The 16,118-nt window shown below is 45.9% G+C and overlaps 1 protein-coding gene across 2 annotated transcripts in view; it reads right to left on the bottom strand.

Annotated features, from left to right (window-relative positions):
* FBH1 (F-box DNA helicase 1) overlaps nt 1–16,118 on the bottom strand; it is a 47,384-nt gene that overhangs the window by 26,307 nt on the left and 4,959 nt on the right. The window contains exons 1-8 of one of the 2 annotated variants that reach the window (XM_029953517.1): nt 12,107–12,133; nt 10,999–11,154; nt 8,267–8,868; nt 4,901–5,031; nt 4,660–4,795; nt 3,218–3,408; nt 1,085–1,177; nt 669–763 (exon numbers count right to left, since the gene is read on the bottom strand). In XM_029953517.1, coding sequence (XP_029809377.1) covers nt 669–763; nt 1,085–1,177; nt 3,218–3,408; nt 4,660–4,795; nt 4,901–5,031; nt 8,267–8,803 — 1,183 coding nt within the window. In that variant the 5' untranslated portion in view covers nt 8,804–8,868; nt 10,999–11,154; nt 12,107–12,133. Of the gene's footprint in view, nt 1–668; nt 764–1,084; nt 1,178–3,217; nt 3,409–4,659; nt 4,796–4,900; nt 5,032–8,266; nt 8,869–10,998; nt 11,155–12,106; nt 12,134–16,118 lie in introns of those variants that run through there. The other variant, XM_029953516.1, reaches the window with a different exon arrangement.

Consider the following 16,118-nt stretch of genomic DNA (forward strand, 5'->3'; position numbering starts at 1 on the left):
TTCTCTGAGCTTCAAATCCTTATCTACAACATAGTGATAACTAACCAACCTTATGGAACATTGTTAGGATTCAGTACAATGCCAGGCATTTGCTGAATGGTTGCTATTGTTTACAGTAGTATACTTAGGCAGAAAAGAAGCAGGAAGGAATTCCAGGAAGAGAAAATAATATGGGCAAATATTCAAATAAAAGAATTACCAAGGACTTCAGGAGACTGTAAGTACAATTAGTTGACTGAGGCAAGAGAATGACAGCGTATTTAGAAATGTAGGTTAGAATCAAATGGTTGGGGAGGCTCTTAGACTTGACCCTACAGACATCAGGGAGCTACGGAAACAGGACCTGCCACTGCACGAACCACCAGGGACCAAGCATATACAATGAGACATGAAAAGCTGCGTAATCCTGGTGGGATTTAGCCCACAGACTAATTCCTGTGAACTATTTGTCCAACCTGGATCTTCAGGGTGGATGCTCCCTGGAGTGGTTAAAAAAGAAAAAAACAAAAACAAAAACAAGCATTCCCTGACAGCTGCTTCTAAAATTATTTCATTGCAGGAGATGGATGATACAACAAGGGAAGAAATTCTGGCAAGTAGCAGGGAAGGGGGTGTAGGGACAAGAGGCATGGACCTGACTCTGGTCCAGGACCAGCGAGCTCCCTTACCTGCAAACGCCATAATCTTCACCACTTGGAGAGGTTCCATCTTGTGGCTCAGAATCAGCTGTTGTTCGTGTGTGAGCTGGATGGTGCTTTTCTTGCTATAAGCGTTACAGAAGAGAAATCAGAAAAATAGAAAGGAATTTAAAAGACCAGGTGATGGACTGTCACAAAGCAAACAGGCAAACTGGAGGAACAAAATGAACCAAACAACGCCCTCCGCCTTGGAGTGAAAAAAATGTTCCAAAGCTAGCTTATTATGTTGGTTGCACATTCAGTAAACTTACTGAAAATCACCGAACTGTACAACTATAATGGGTGAGTTTTATGTAATGTAAATTATACCTCAATGAAGCTGTTAAGACAGACGCCTCTCCTCCTTAAGAACTGAGAATAGACGACGCACACCCCGATATACATACCCTGGCCAAACCGACGGCTCCTCTTTGACTTCTGCGGCCTGAGTACAAGAATTCTCCTGAAGATACAGGCAATAGAAAATGTTGTAGTGAATCCTAATCGGGAAAAAGCAGATTTAGAGATTTTCAAATTAAGTCACACTCTTGTATCTTATTTTCCCTCAAATGTATGTATTTAGACTCCTTACTGTTTCTAAAAAGAAAGACCTACTACCACCGTTTTATGGAAATTAAAAAAAAAAGATATTAAATATACCTAGAGCTGACCAAAAGCCTGGGAAGGCACAGCTCGGGAAAGATGCCTGGCTCCAGTGGGTAATGGCCAGAGCATGCTCTTTGAGGAACAAGGCACTAGCTATGACGCTAAGAGACAAATCATCACAAAAGCAGTAAGAACGAGCTGGAAACAAATGTAAGTTCTACCCCCAGCGGTGAGATCCTTGTTCAGAATCAACGTAACATCATCTTATCTTTCTGAGACTCCTTTGCTCTGCTCTCTGGTTCTTGTAAGGTGATCACTGGTGGAGAAGCATGGAGAATATTTTGTCTTTTAAGGTCCCAAAGGAAGGGTGCTACACAGATAACAAGGTATGATTACCAAGGACTGGAACCAAAATGGCCTCCAGGTCACGAGGGGCCAAAGATGACACAGGGCACCTGCTAGAGGCCACTCCAAAGTCTGTGTTCAAGCTGACCCCAGACCCCTCTCCCTCCATCATCAACTGCCCACATTTAGGGCATCGCTCCCTGCACCCAGCGTGAGAAGTGACCTCCAAGTAACACCTCTAATGACATGACACGTCAGTCCCAGGTAAAGCAGGATGAGAAAGAGAAACACAACAAAATTCAACACATCACACCCTCCATTCCTCAACTCTGTCCTTGTGAACATGGAGGTAATTTGCAGGTTCGAATTTGCACTTGAGAACTTTATTCACCATTTGTGTATTTGTCTCGTCCAAATTAATCATCAAGCTCCCTGTCCCACGCCTTATCTCATGGTATGAGATACAACGTAAATTATGTTCAACGATGAACACCCACAGCACAGACTCTGACATTTCTGGAGATGAATGCTCCATCCTTGAGCTTCACCAAGGATGACGGGGCCGCAGCCCACAGGGTGCCACCAGCCATGGTCACTGACTCCAGAGAAAGGAAATCCTCTCCGCTTCCCCAGGACAGGTGCTTCATCACGTCGCCTGTCTCCAGGTCGGTGGTCAGAGCCCTCTGACAGCCGCCCTTCACGGCTTGGATGTCATCGTGACTTCTCACCGTGCTCCACGTCAGCTTCCCTCATCTGGCCACTGTCGGCCTCACGGAACCATGTACTGGCATCCTCACTAGAGTCCTCCACACGAGGCTGCTTCTGTTCCTTGTGTGCACTAACTTCGTTCCCGTCTCGGGGCCCCGAAATGATCTGCTCCTGCTAAGATGTTCTCCCTTCCAATCTTAAAATGGCCAGCCCCTCCTGGCATTCGGGTTTCAATTCAAATGTTACTTCCTCAAAGGAGCTTCTCCTCACCCCACCTACTGCAGTGTGCCCCACCTCCCTTGCCCATCACCCAGATCCTTTTCTTCATACCGCGTCTCACTCACTAAAATGTCCCTGATGAATGCCTCCACGTACGCGGCATGTGGCCCCCCTCCCTAGAGCACACAGGCCACGACGGCAGCGGTATCGGCTGACGCACCTGCTGGCAGCGAAAGCACCAGCCCCAAAATGCATTAACCACCCACATGCTGGAGGAGGGCGGGCAGGCAGGACTCGCCACAGTGCTTACACCCAGCCCCAAAATAGAAACAGAGGAACCAAACCCTAATGCTCTCCTAGGAAAATATGGCCACGTATATGAGTGAAGAATCCCTGTAGTGAGGGGACTTCACCTGAGGCCTGAGGAGCCCCGAACGTCCACTTGCCTCGGTGCTATGTCCCAGCCGCACAGCGCCTCCCCTCCACAGAGCGCCCTTCCCCACCTCGCCACGCAGGACCCCCACACCCCCTCCCTTCCAGGGCCACAGAAGCGGGGGTGGGCGGTGCACTCTCCGGCTGGCCCGGGGCGTAGAGCCAGCACCCACAGAAGGCATGGGACCTCTCCCTGCACCCCCGCCTCAGCTCCGCCTCCCAGCGCTTACCGGTTGCTGATGCTGATCCCCTTCTCCCGCATGGCGTAGAGAAGCACGGCGATGCAGTACAAGGTCTCCGTGATGTCGGGCATGGTCACGGTGGAGCTAGGTCTCCTGAGGCAGAAGAGCAGCTGCTGGATGTCATTCACGCTGCTGGAGAGGAGGACGATGGCCGCCACCAGAGCCCACACGTTGACACCCTGCGGCGGGGACGGGAGAAAAGACCAGAACACAATTAATAAAACCCCGTCACACACCCAGCAAGGAAAGCCGAGCCTGGGGTTAGGCCAGCATCTCAAATGGCCCGAACTGAGCACAAACTTCCCAAACGGCATACGGGAAACGGTGGGAACGTTTCCTTTCACCCTGGACTCCTTTCTTCTCAGCACTTTCGGATCGGAGTTCTTAGTTTTCTATCGTTAGAAAGCATTACTAAAGGACCTAACACAGGACCTGCATCCTCGCATAGAAAGGATGCTCTCACCTCCCCACCATTCCCGGCCAGCACGAGCTCTCAGGTCCCCAGAGACTCAGCAGAGGCCAAGTAAGCTCACTGCGACATGGGTGCCCGCCTGGGAGGCACCACGGAGCGGAGCCACAAAAGAAGACAGCAAGCTTTAGGGGGAAAACCACGACTGACGATTCTCCAGCATTAAAACATTAATACTACTTACGTCGTGTTACTCTTTAATAATTACTAAACATTAAATATTAAATAAATGACTGACAATGGATTATTACGGACACAGCATGCCATCAGGATCTAAGGAAACGTTCACCAGCACGGAAACGGTGAAGCCTGGACGGGCATCTTTCTCCTTCTCGACCCGCCGGGCATCTGGCACTCCAGCCAGCCCAAGAAAGAACCCTCACTCCACCATCACCAGCAATCGCTTCAGCAAAGACAGAAAGAGAAGGGTACACGGCCGGATCGCCCCGCCTCTGCTGGTGGCAGAGCTGAGGCTGCATGTCGCTTCCGACATAAAATTTAAGAATTCCTAATCTAGATAAGGAGACACAGGACTGACTCAGTCACTGTAGACTATTTGTAGCTTCCCCCTGACTCACGAGTGTCTGTAGTCAGAACCATAATTTCTGTCATCCTTTTAAGTAACCCAGGTGTTGACAATGAACGGGCTGCCTTGCAAAGAAATCTTTATTAAGCCAAAGCTTTCAGGGACCGGATGACCATCTTCGGTTGAAGGTGCCCCAACAGAATGGGAAAGTGGATTAAATGCTTTTAAAATTCCTTCCAAGTGACGAATCTATGACAACATGGCATGTTATTTCCATAATGGTACCAATGACAAGATGAAGCCTTCGAAGCAGAGATCAAAGGAAGATTTTGAAAATAAATCTACAATGACCTACAGCCGCACTCAACCACAATACACTCCTTCCAGTGGGAAAGGCTCTGCCTGGCCAGCGGCGCCCGCAGCCACTTCACTTACCGCAGCAGCCACGTGGAGATCGGGGAGGTGCTGACGCACACAGGCCTCTGCCTCGGGGAGGAGGAGGTGGTCCCTCAGACTCCACAACGCCCGTCCGGGGTCCACACTTGGGGAGCACTTAGTGGTGGCCGCATAGCTGTACGACATGCACAGCAGAGTCCGTGAGAGAGGTGGTCCTACGCGCGAACGCGTGGGAAAGGACTTCAGAAACGCTGTTCCTCCCGGAAGAGAAGCAACTCACCGGATGAGGTTGAGCACACACAAGTCTGACTCCTTCTCGATACCGGAGTTCAGCAGGATGCCATCCACTTTGCTCACGGCTTGCTCTTCGTTCATCAGGTATCGATAATAGAGCTTCTTCCAAGGAATGAACTGAATAGTTTAAAAAAATCCAAAATAACAGGCAGGCAATGGCTACAAGCCAGCAGATGAAGCCACAAATACATAAACAACCTTCTAACTTGAAAAGCACGTACAGCTCAAAATTCAAAAGCTGGGCAGGTAGGGTCGAAACATTACACACGTTTTGGTTGGAAACTAGGAGAACTGGGCCCTGGCTTTGGGTCCAACACTAACTTGATGTACAATCCAGGGAAAGCTAATGCTTCAATTTCCCTTATCAGGAAACTAATAGATCAGAGTTTTAAAGAAGATCGAATAGGGGCATCTGAGTGGCTCAGTTGGTTAAGCATCCGATTTGGGGTCATGATCTCATGATCCATGGGTTCAAGCCCCAGGTGGAGCCCTGTGCTGACAGCTCAGAGCCTGGAGCCTGTTTCAGATTCTGTGTCTCCCTCTCTCTCTCTGCCCCTCCCCTGCTCAGTCTCTGTCTCCCTCTTTCTCAAAATAAAATAAAGACATAAAAAAAATTTAAAAAAGTAAAGAAGACCAAACAATAAGAAAACCATGGCTGTACTAGTATCAGACAAAAATAGACTCTACATCAAACACTGAGAGAAAAAGGGGATTATATAATGATAAAAGGGACGATTCACCAAGAAGGTAAAACAATAATAAGTACGTATGTGCCCAATACCAGAGCTCCTAAATACAGGAAGCAGACATAGCAACGTAATAGTCACAGAGATTTCAATACCCACTCTGAAAAAGGAACAGAACAATAAGACAGAAGATCAGGAAGAAAGTAGAGGACATGAACAACACTAGACCAAGCAGGCCTGACAGACAGATACAGAACACTGTACTCAATAAAAGGATACAGTCTTCTCAAGTACACATGGAACATTCTCCAGGGTAGATCACAGGCTGGGCCACAAAACAAGTCTTAACAAATTTTAGAAGACTGAAATTATAGAAAGTATCCTTTTCAATCACTATAGAATGAGACTAGAAATCAGTAGCAGAAAGAAACCTGGAAAACACACAAGTATGTGGAAATTAAACAACATGCTCTTAAAACAACAATGGGTCAAAAAAGAAATCATGAGACATTAGAAAATATCTTGAGAAAAACGAGAACAAAAACACAGCATACCACAACTTACGGAATGAAGGGAAGCTGTGCTGGGAAAGAAGTCTATAGTTGTAAACACTTACGTTAAAGAGGCTCTCGAACCAACAACCTAACTTTATACTTAAGGGAACTAGAAAAGGCTCACAAACTAAACCCAAAGCCAGCAGCAGGAAGAAAATAATAAAGACCAGAGTAGAAATAAATGAAATAAAGAGAAAAAAAAATATGAAACTAAGAGTTGGTTTTCCTAAAAGATCAACAAAACTGACAACCCTTTTGGTAAATTAAGAAACAAGGGAGGGGTGCCTGGGTGGTTCAGTTCCACATCCGCCTTTGGCTCAGGTCATGATCTCACAGTTCGTGAGTTCCAGCCCCAGGTCAGGCTCCATGCTGACAGCTCAGAGCCTGAAGCCTGCTTTGGATTCTGTGTCTGCTCTCTCTGCCCCTCCCCTGCTTGAGCTCTGTTTCTTTCTTTCAAAAATAAACATTAAAAAAATTTTTTTTCAATGCCTTAAAAAAAATAAAAGAAAGAAAGAGGACATACCAATAACTGAATCAGAAATGAGGGAGAGGACATTACAAGTGACATCACACACCAACGAGCATGAACAATTGTGCATTGACGAACTGGACAATCAAGAAGAAATGACAACGTAGCAAGGCTGACTCATGAAGACACAGATAATCTCCACAGACTGATAATAAGTGACTGAGTCGGTCACCAAAAACCCCCAACAAATAGAAGCCCAGGACCAGCTGGCTTCGCTGGAGACTCCCCTTGAGCATTAATTCTTTTAGAAGAATTAGTATCCTTCCTTTTCAAACGCTCCCAAAAAACTGGAGAGGAGGGAGGACCTCCAAACATCCTCTATGAGGCCAGAATTACCTTATACGAAAGCCAGAGAAAGAGTGTATGAGCCATGAAAAGAAAACAAGAGTAGGTACAGAAAACCAGAAATAAATGTGTCGTGTCATTGTTAGTGATGATAAAAACAGCCCCCGCCTAACACTCTGTGCGGCGGGTGTGGGCCGGGATACCCTTGCCCAAGTCTTCGCGCGCAGAACGGACAGAGCCCTCACTTATCCCCGCCTGTGACTCTTCAGGTCGCACTGGAGAGATCTCGACTTAGTGCGCAGAAATACTAGGACACAAACCAGAGCTGACAGCTCTCAGAAAGCAGGAGACAAGACTGTGAGCAAAGAATGAAGCAAGGGTGACATGAAATTTCCTCCCAAATCTTGTGGGCTTCCGAGGATAATGTACTAGTCTGGATACATGCACCTCGCACTCCTTCCCTACATTTCTAAACTTCGCTCTATTTGAAGGGAGAGTTCATCTTCATGTCTATGGTTTATCCACACTGGCTAGCGAAACAAGCCAAGCAAAACATGCTCCCAGCCCTCCGGTTTGCCTTGAACCTGGACCTGGGATGGAAGAAGTGTACCTGAAGCCCAAGCTTCAGGGCAGGAAGGGCAGGACTAAGTCAGCAGCAGGACGTCTCTTCTGAGAGCACGGGCTGCCCAGTGGATCAGCCTCAGAAGGGACACCAGGGTGATTCCACGCAAGACTCATTTGTGAATCACCTACTGAAGCAAAATATCATGGGGCACAGGGCAGAATGCAAAAACAAATAGGACCAGAGCCTTCCATCCATGAGCCAGCAATTTAAAGGGAGGAGGAAAGTTCTCTAAAACATAATCCGGAACGGGACAAGCTTCAGACAGAGGTAGAAAACCGCTGTAGAAACACAAGGAAAGAAAGTACAAAATTTCCACTTCACTTTCCAAGGAGTAGAGTGAAGCCTTGAAGACGTAAGACGAGAACAGAGACCTGAGGGGCCCTGTCCACGGGGTGGGGGTGGGGAGGCAGCTGGCCCACCCTACAGAGGGTTGCAAAAAGCCAGGTAGGTTGCAGAACCAACGGGATGCAGAAAGCCACGTGCGGAGAACCGAGCTGTGACACGCAGGACAGACACGGAAAGCCTGGAATGCCCCCGGGGAGTCTGGGTATTATCTTGGGGGCAAACAGAAACCCCCATTTTGGACGGAACGTTATGGTCAGAGGTACGTACTGAGCGTGGCCCCTCCACATGCTTTTGAGAAAACAGCAGAGAACCCACGCGCTGTACGTACCAGTGGGTCGCTGATGATGTCCCTCCAGAAGTGGCACACTAAGCTCACGTTCCAGTAGAGGTCCTCCACGGGGAGGAAAGCAAAGACGTGCCTCAGCACCTCGCTGGGCAGCCTGCAGATGTGGCTCGGTGGCTCCTGGCCGGGCAAGGTGCCCAGGAGCCCGTAGTGAGGGTCAGGGACGGGATCGGGGCCGATGTCTTCCACTTCCTGGGCGGGCTCTCCGGCCTCCGCGGGGCACCGTGACGGAAAGTCCTCTGCTTCCTGCCTGGCTTCCCGGGGTCTCGGGCACGACAGGAACGAACAAGGCCGTGGAGTCTTCTTAGAAGCCCCATCCCACCGGCTGGTCCCTGTCGCCGGATTCCTCTCATCCTCAAAGGACCGGGACCGCTTCCGTGCACGCGGCGCAGACCCCGAGGAGCCCAGCCTGGCTCGCCCGTCGCCGTCCTGAGGCAGGGCACAGCTGCTCTCTGCAGCAAAGATCATTTCCCCCTCCGAGTCCTGAGAGGGGTCCTGGCCCACAGAATTGCTTTTGGCCATGTCATTGGTGCGCCGCTGCTGGCCAGCTAGCAGGAATTCAGTGATGTACCTTTGGCATCCTTGACCTGTACGGAGAGCCCAAACAAGATGAACAAGAAACAAATAATGACGGCTGGCCCACTGCTGACCCAAAGGAGACCTGCTCAATTATTAATCACGTAAACTGACCGAGAGAAGACAGGAGGGTATGTTTAGGTCAAGCGATTACACACCTAACTTAATGGAAATAACATTTCTATTTGGCTCTGTCATATAGTCAGACACACACACGGAAAGAGACAAAGGACCAACCCCCGGATGGTCTGAGGGCCACATTCCACCTTGCATTACGTACAAACTCAACACCCAAATGCACAGACAAAAGGCCAATGGCTGCTCACATAGACACACTAACAAAATCTCACTTCTCCTGGCTTGCTCTTACAACAGAAAAGCTCAGTTTGCATGACTAGAAAAGGCTTCAGGTTACCAGGAGTCAGGAAAACCCATTCTTTTGACTCAGTTAAAATCCTTTTATTTTTATTTCCTCCTCTGAAGCGGACACATTAATTTATCTTAAAAGATAAAGAAGGGAGTCAGATTCTTCTTCATATTATTAGAGTGGTTCCCTAATCTAGTCCATGCATTTATTTGATAGGTATTTATTCAGCACCTGTGATTTTGAGAAAGCTAGAAAGTGAAATATGGGGGGAGGGGGGGGCACCTGACCTCAGCTCAGGTCATGATCTCATGTTCAAGCCCAGTGTTGGGCTCTGTGCTGACAGCTCAGAGTGTGGAGCCTGCTTTGGATTCTGCGTCTCTATCTCTCTCTGCGCCTCCCCTACTCATGCTGTCTCTCTTTTTCTTTCTCTCAAAAAATAAACAAACATTATAAAAAAAAAAAAGAAAGAAAGAAAATGAAACATGGACTATACGGTCCTTGACCGCCCAGATTTTCAGGCACTTAAGGTAGTCCAAATGGTGAGTCCACACATCACCAATGTATTTTAAATCCTCAACAATACACATATAACAAAATCCATGCTTCCTGCCTGAAATGGCTATAGCCAGAATTCTTACTTTGGAAAATAAGAGAGTGGAACAAAATCAGGTTTAGCCTTAATAGAATTTATAGAATTTAATATTTTCTATGTTGGGAGGGGAAAAAAGCATAACTGATTCTGGGGCAACCTGATAGAAACCCAGAGTTTAAAGTCAATAGGTCTGGGTCAAATCCTGGGATTTTCCCATCATGGGATTCAGTCGCACAGGTATCTGGAGAGCCTGCCACATGCTGAGTGCTAGAACTCTGCACCGAAACATGGACACGGTGACAAAGTCTTTGTCAGCGAAGAACTCACAACACAGAGAAGCTGACTTAATATACACAAAACAAACAAAATACCACCGCTGAGTTTAAACTGACTCATTAGTTGGCTACGGCAGTTCCAAAAAGGGATAAACACATAGGACAACATTTGAAGATGACTAGGTAAGATCTGAGTTGGGTTCTGAAATTAAATATATCAGAGGGAAATAAGGCAATCAGGACTATACTAACAGCTATTATTAACAAAAGTAGGATTTTGTTTGGCACATAGATGGGTAATAAGAAAACCAAACTACTGAAAGTAGAACTTGCATGTAATTAAAAATAAAGTATCAGGGGATGGCAAGTCCGAGCTTGCGTCCAGGACAGTAACGGGAATGCTTCGCTGCACATGTTCAAGCAGTAGTGGCAGGACAGAAAATGACACACGAGAATATTAACTTGATGTATTTTCCAGTTGATTTGGAATAAAACCTAAAATCGTGTTGAATGGTTACTGCAGCAGCCCGGGGACAAGGGGACAAAGGGCACGGCCTGCCATGAAAGCACTGGATGAGGGGACCTTCTGGGGAACACTAATGGCCCAGTGGACCTAGTGACTGACTACTTAGAGTCAGGAAATGGCAGTGGGTTGATGCTGGTGAGCGTCTGCCACCGCACTGTGATTCAGCAACCTAACGGGACTCATTCACCCACGTCATCCTGGGCTCTTAACAACCACTACATAGGATGGAATCTTCACGGAAACTCACAAATAACAAAAAACGTGAAATCTATTGCAACAGGACTACAAAATCACAGCAGCGATATTAACAAATACCAGGAGATACTCAAAGGCCACACACACTACAGACTCTGAAATGCGAGGTATTTTGGGAAGACATACCCCTAGTCTCTCTTTTTGTTCTGGGTCTAGGATAGAGACCGTGGTTTGGGTCTCTGTTGGTCCATCTTTGACAGAAGGGCTGGGTCACTGCCAAGTGACTCCGAGCCAAATGTTGGCAGTCGATGGCTGTAAGATGCTTCCGCTTAAACCGTCTCACTGTTTTGTACCAACAGGCAGAAGAAATAGACACTCGTTAGTTATCGCCAACTCTACAAGCTAGCCATCAAATCATACTCAATTTCCAGGACTACAGTGACTGTGGACCACCCAGCCAGCCCTCTCCTTTATCCCTCTATTCCCATCAACTTTTAGTCACTTCACAGTTTTCTCAGCGTTTCTTCCTTAGAATTGAAGGAAGAACCCTAAAGTAAGATCCGAAAACGATTCTTTTTATTTATTATACCTTCTGGAAGCCCTGCTCATGAACTATTTATTGAAAAAGAAGTTGCCACTAATGGATAATTAAGATCGGATCTTTTCCTTGACTCCGGCCAGGCCACTGATGTTCCCAGACTAACCATAAATACTTCAGAGCTGGCTACGGCTTTGCAAAAATAAACTCTGTCATCCCCTGCACATACCAGCTTCTCTGAGTCCCAGAAGCAGAACACAATGACTAAGGAAACAGTCACTGTAAATTCCTTGAGGGGACCGCGATAGAGGCCTCTCCGCCCCCAGAGCACGTCAGTATTGGCACTGAGGTAGGAGATAAAAGCAAAGCCCCCAAGTGGAAGAGAATCAGATCCAATCCGGAGGATCTGCAGAGGAGGAAATTTCATACCCTCCCTTTGCAACGCATCATAGAGCCAACTGTGCCTAGATTCTCTCTCAGGAGTACAGACATTGGTAGCTTTACATTGATTATTTTCTATCAGGTAATTATTTTCATGTTCAACCAAGACTTCATGTTTCTGTACCTGTTAACACATAGAAGATCTAGCTACCTCCTTAAGGCATTAGACAGAATAGTTATACCACTGGTCAGCATTTTGATTAGTTACATTTAAAAAGAGAGAAAAAGGAGAGAGAAAAGACAGGAATAGATAGGATAGAATAGAAGTTGTCCTTTCCAGAAGATGGTCAATAAAGAATAAAACGGGTGGGGCACCTGGGGGGCTCAGTCGGTTGAGCGTCTGACCTTGGCTCAGGTCGAGATCTCACGGTTCATGGGTTCGGGCCCGACATCGGGCTCTGTGCTGACAGTTCAGAGCCTGGAGCCTGCTTCCAATTCTGTATGTCCCTCTCTCTCTGCCCCTCCCTGTTCATGATCTGTATCTGTCTTTCAAAAATAAATAAATGTTAAAAAAATTAAAAAAAAAAGAATAAAACGGGTTTTCACAGGTCCTAAAAATACTCATGTAAATTGTAGTGTCAAATGCCAGAAGCTCACTCAATATTTAAGCATGAAAATGTCTAAAACCCAGTCACTGAGGAGTGTAACTAAGCACAATTTGTTTCTGTTTTTGTTTTTATCATTAATCCTCCTCGGCCCTTAGCTTCCTCAGAAATGATCCTTCCAAATTTCAGTTCATTCTTTGAAGGTTTAACAGAAGTCAAAAAAAAAAAAAATCTTGGGCAATCCCTATCAAAATACCACCAGCATTCTTCACAGATCTAGAACAAACAATCCTAAAACTTGTATGGAACCAGAAAAGATCCCAAATAGCCAAAGCCATCCTGAAAAAGAAAACCAAAACTGGAGGCGTCACAATCCTAGACTTCAAGACGTGTTACGAAGCTGTCATCACTGAGGACAGTACGGTACTGGCACAAAAACCCCCAGATCAGTGGAACAGAGCAGAGAACCCAGAAATGGACAAATGTCTTTGGCAAAGCAGGAAAGAATATCCAATGGAATAAAGACAGTCTCTTCAGCAAATGATGCTGGGAAAAATGGACAGTGACGTGCAGAAAAATTACACCTGACACAAAAAAATCAAAATTGATGAAAGACCTAAATATAAGACAAGAAGCCATCAAAATTCTAGAGGAGAAAGCAGGTAAAATCCTCTTTGACCCTGGTCGCAGGAACTTCTTACTCAACACGTCTCCAGAGGCAAGGGAAACAAAAGCAAAAATGAACTATTGGGACATCATCAAAATAAAAAGCTTCTGCACAGAGAAGGAAACAATCAGCAAAACTAAAAGGCAACCGACAGAATGGGATAAGATATTTGCAAATTGGGATATCAGATAACGGGTTAGTACCCAAAATCTATAAAGAATGTATCACTCAACACCCAAAAAACCAAATAGTCCAGTGAAGAAATGGGCAAAAGACATGAATAAACACTTTTCCAAAGAAGACACCCAAATGGCAAGCAGACACATGAAAAAATGCTCAACATCACTCATCATCAGGGACATAAAAATTAAAACCACAATGAGATACCACCTTACTCCAGTCAGAATGTTAATCCTAAGATTAACAATACAGGAAATGACGGACGTTGGCGAGGATGCAGAGAAAGAGGATCTCTTTTGCACTGCTGGTGGGAATGCAAACTGGTACAGTCATTCTGGAAAACCTTGTGTAGGTTCCTGAAAAATATCAAAAATAGAACTACCCTATGACCCAGCAACAGCACTACTAGGTATTTATCCAAGGGATATAGGCGTGCTGTTTCGAAAGGACATATGCACCCCAATGTTTACAGTAGCGCTGTACAACAGCCAAAATATGGAAAGAGCCCAAATGTCCATCAATGGATGCATGGATAAAGTATTACTCGGCAATCAAAAAGAATGAAATCTTGCCATTTGCAACTACATGGATGGAACTAGAGGGAATTAAGCTAAGTGAAATTAGTCAGAGAAGACATATCAATCATATGACTTCACTCATAAGGAATTTAAGATACAAAACAGATGAACATAAGGGAAGGGAAGCAAAAATAATACAAAAGCAGAGAGGGGGACAAAACATAAGAGACTCTTAAATATAAAGAACAAACAGGGTTGCTGGAGGGGTTGTGGGAGGCGGAATGGGCAAAATGGGTAAGGCGCATAAAGGAATCTACTCCTGAAATCACTGTTGCACTATGTGCTAGCTAACTTGGATGTAAATCTAAAACTTAAAAAAAAAATCTTGGGACACCTGGGTGGCTCAGTCAGTTAAGTGTTCGACTTCAGCTCACGTCATAACCTCATGGTTCATGGGTTCGAGCCCTGTATCAGGCTCTGTGCTGACAGCTCAGAGCCTGAAATCTGCTTCGAATTCTGTGTCTCCCTATCTCTCTGCTCCTCCCCGTGCTCACACTCCCTCTCTCTCCAAAATAGACATTAAAATTTTTTTTTAAATCTTCATGAATATTTTAAGACTTTAGTTATTTCTACATGCAAAAGCAGTTGCACAAGCCCCTCTAAAAGGAAGCTAGAGACCTTCTAACTCTGTGAATTTAGCGACAAGCCGCAGTGCCAGAACTGTGGAGCCACGGAGCAGTTTTTGCAAACGCACGCAGATGGATCAAAGCAGGATGAATACATAGCGAGAGGCCGGTGCACTTGAAGCTGGCAGTGCGAGCCCCCAGCGGGCAGCGTCAGCTCCCTCTCTAAGACTTAGAGATTCACAACATTTACGTGAGAAAATACAACCACAAACGTGCTGAACTATAAAACCGCACACAAATATGCCCATCTGCTTACTCTACCGAACAAAGCTGAGATGGGACTGAGACGTACAAAATACTGAAACAACTTTCAAACTATAAAGGTGCCACCTAATGACAAGACATCAAGTGCATTAGCAGTCCACTTACAGCCAGTTCCACATTACTGGAAATACCTTTTAAAAGAGGTAATAGATCTTAATTACTCATTACGAACAGAAAACATCCCCTCCACTGTAATGGTTTCTAGAAGTGGTTCTTTGCTGCTGTTGAATATATTCCTTTGCACTAAAAAATCAATAGCCTCATTCACACTCAGAGGCAAAAAATGAATGTGAGCTACGTCTACACTAAAAAAATAAAACGAACTTGAAACTTTCTACATTGAAAAAAATAAACTTAAAGTCTGAGTATTCACTTTTTATATGTAAGCATGCCTTTACCACTTCTGCTCCAAACCTTTCATATCACAGAAGTCAACAACCTAATCATTTTGCCTGAATGGGGACCTGTTTCAACTGGCAAAGGGTAAAAAAATAAATAAATAAAAATTAAAAAATTTAAAAAAAGGTGAAAGCAAGTAAACTGCAGTGAACCTTCCAAAACGCTGACAAATCCTGGCCCCCAAGTCAGGTGCTCCACATATGCCCGACTCAGCTGCAGAATTCCACCCAATAAGCCCACTAACATCACAGACCCCAAATACATGACTGAGTTTGCTTTTTCAAACTCAAATCTCCCCACTTGTTTCAGACCCAGCAGATAGAATGTCTGGAATGAGAAGAGGAGACAGTTGCAGAAAGTCACTAATAGAGAAGAGAATAAGATACTGATAGAGATACTAATAGAGATCCAGAGCCAGTTTCACCTTATTTAAAGATGAAGGTCTACTGCCGAAGTGGCCTGGAGAGGAAAAGCCGTCACAGGTAAAGTCACAAAAAGAAGATGAACATCAAACCACTCCTATGGACACAACCCCGAGCCTCGGGGCCAGCACAGACTTACCCGCAGGAGTCAGGTAATGGAAGACTCCCAAACAGCAGCAGAGACATAGACCCAGTTTCAACACTGGGGCCAATCATGGGCTTGGACGCCCGCCCAAATCTATGATACGCCCCTCAATTCAGCTCTTGGAAACTTAAAAAACCTTTTTTTATTTTTAATGTTATTTTTGTTTTTAAGAGACAGAGAGAGAGAGCACGAGCAGGGGAGGGTCACAGAGAGAGAGAGACACAGAATCCGAAGCAGACTCCAGGCTCCGCGCTGTCAGCACAGGGCTTGATGCGGGGCTTGAACTCATGAACTACAAGATGATGATCTGAGCTGAAGTTGGACGCTAAACCAACTGGACCCCCCAGCCGCCCCCTGGAAACTGTTAAACAAGACGGTGGCTGACAGCAGGTGTGTACAGAAGAGGTACTAACGCAGACACCACTCAGCCCACAACTTTTTCCATGAAAGCACCTGAGAAGGGCTTCCTCCCAGCCTTCCCCAGCCAACTACCTATAACAA

The sequence above is a fragment of the Suricata suricatta genome, chromosome 10 (genome assembly GCF_006229205.1).
Source record: "Suricata suricatta isolate VVHF042 chromosome 10, meerkat_22Aug2017_6uvM2_HiC, whole genome shotgun sequence".
Classification (NCBI taxonomy): Eukaryota; Metazoa; Chordata; class Mammalia; order Carnivora; family Herpestidae; genus Suricata; species Suricata suricatta.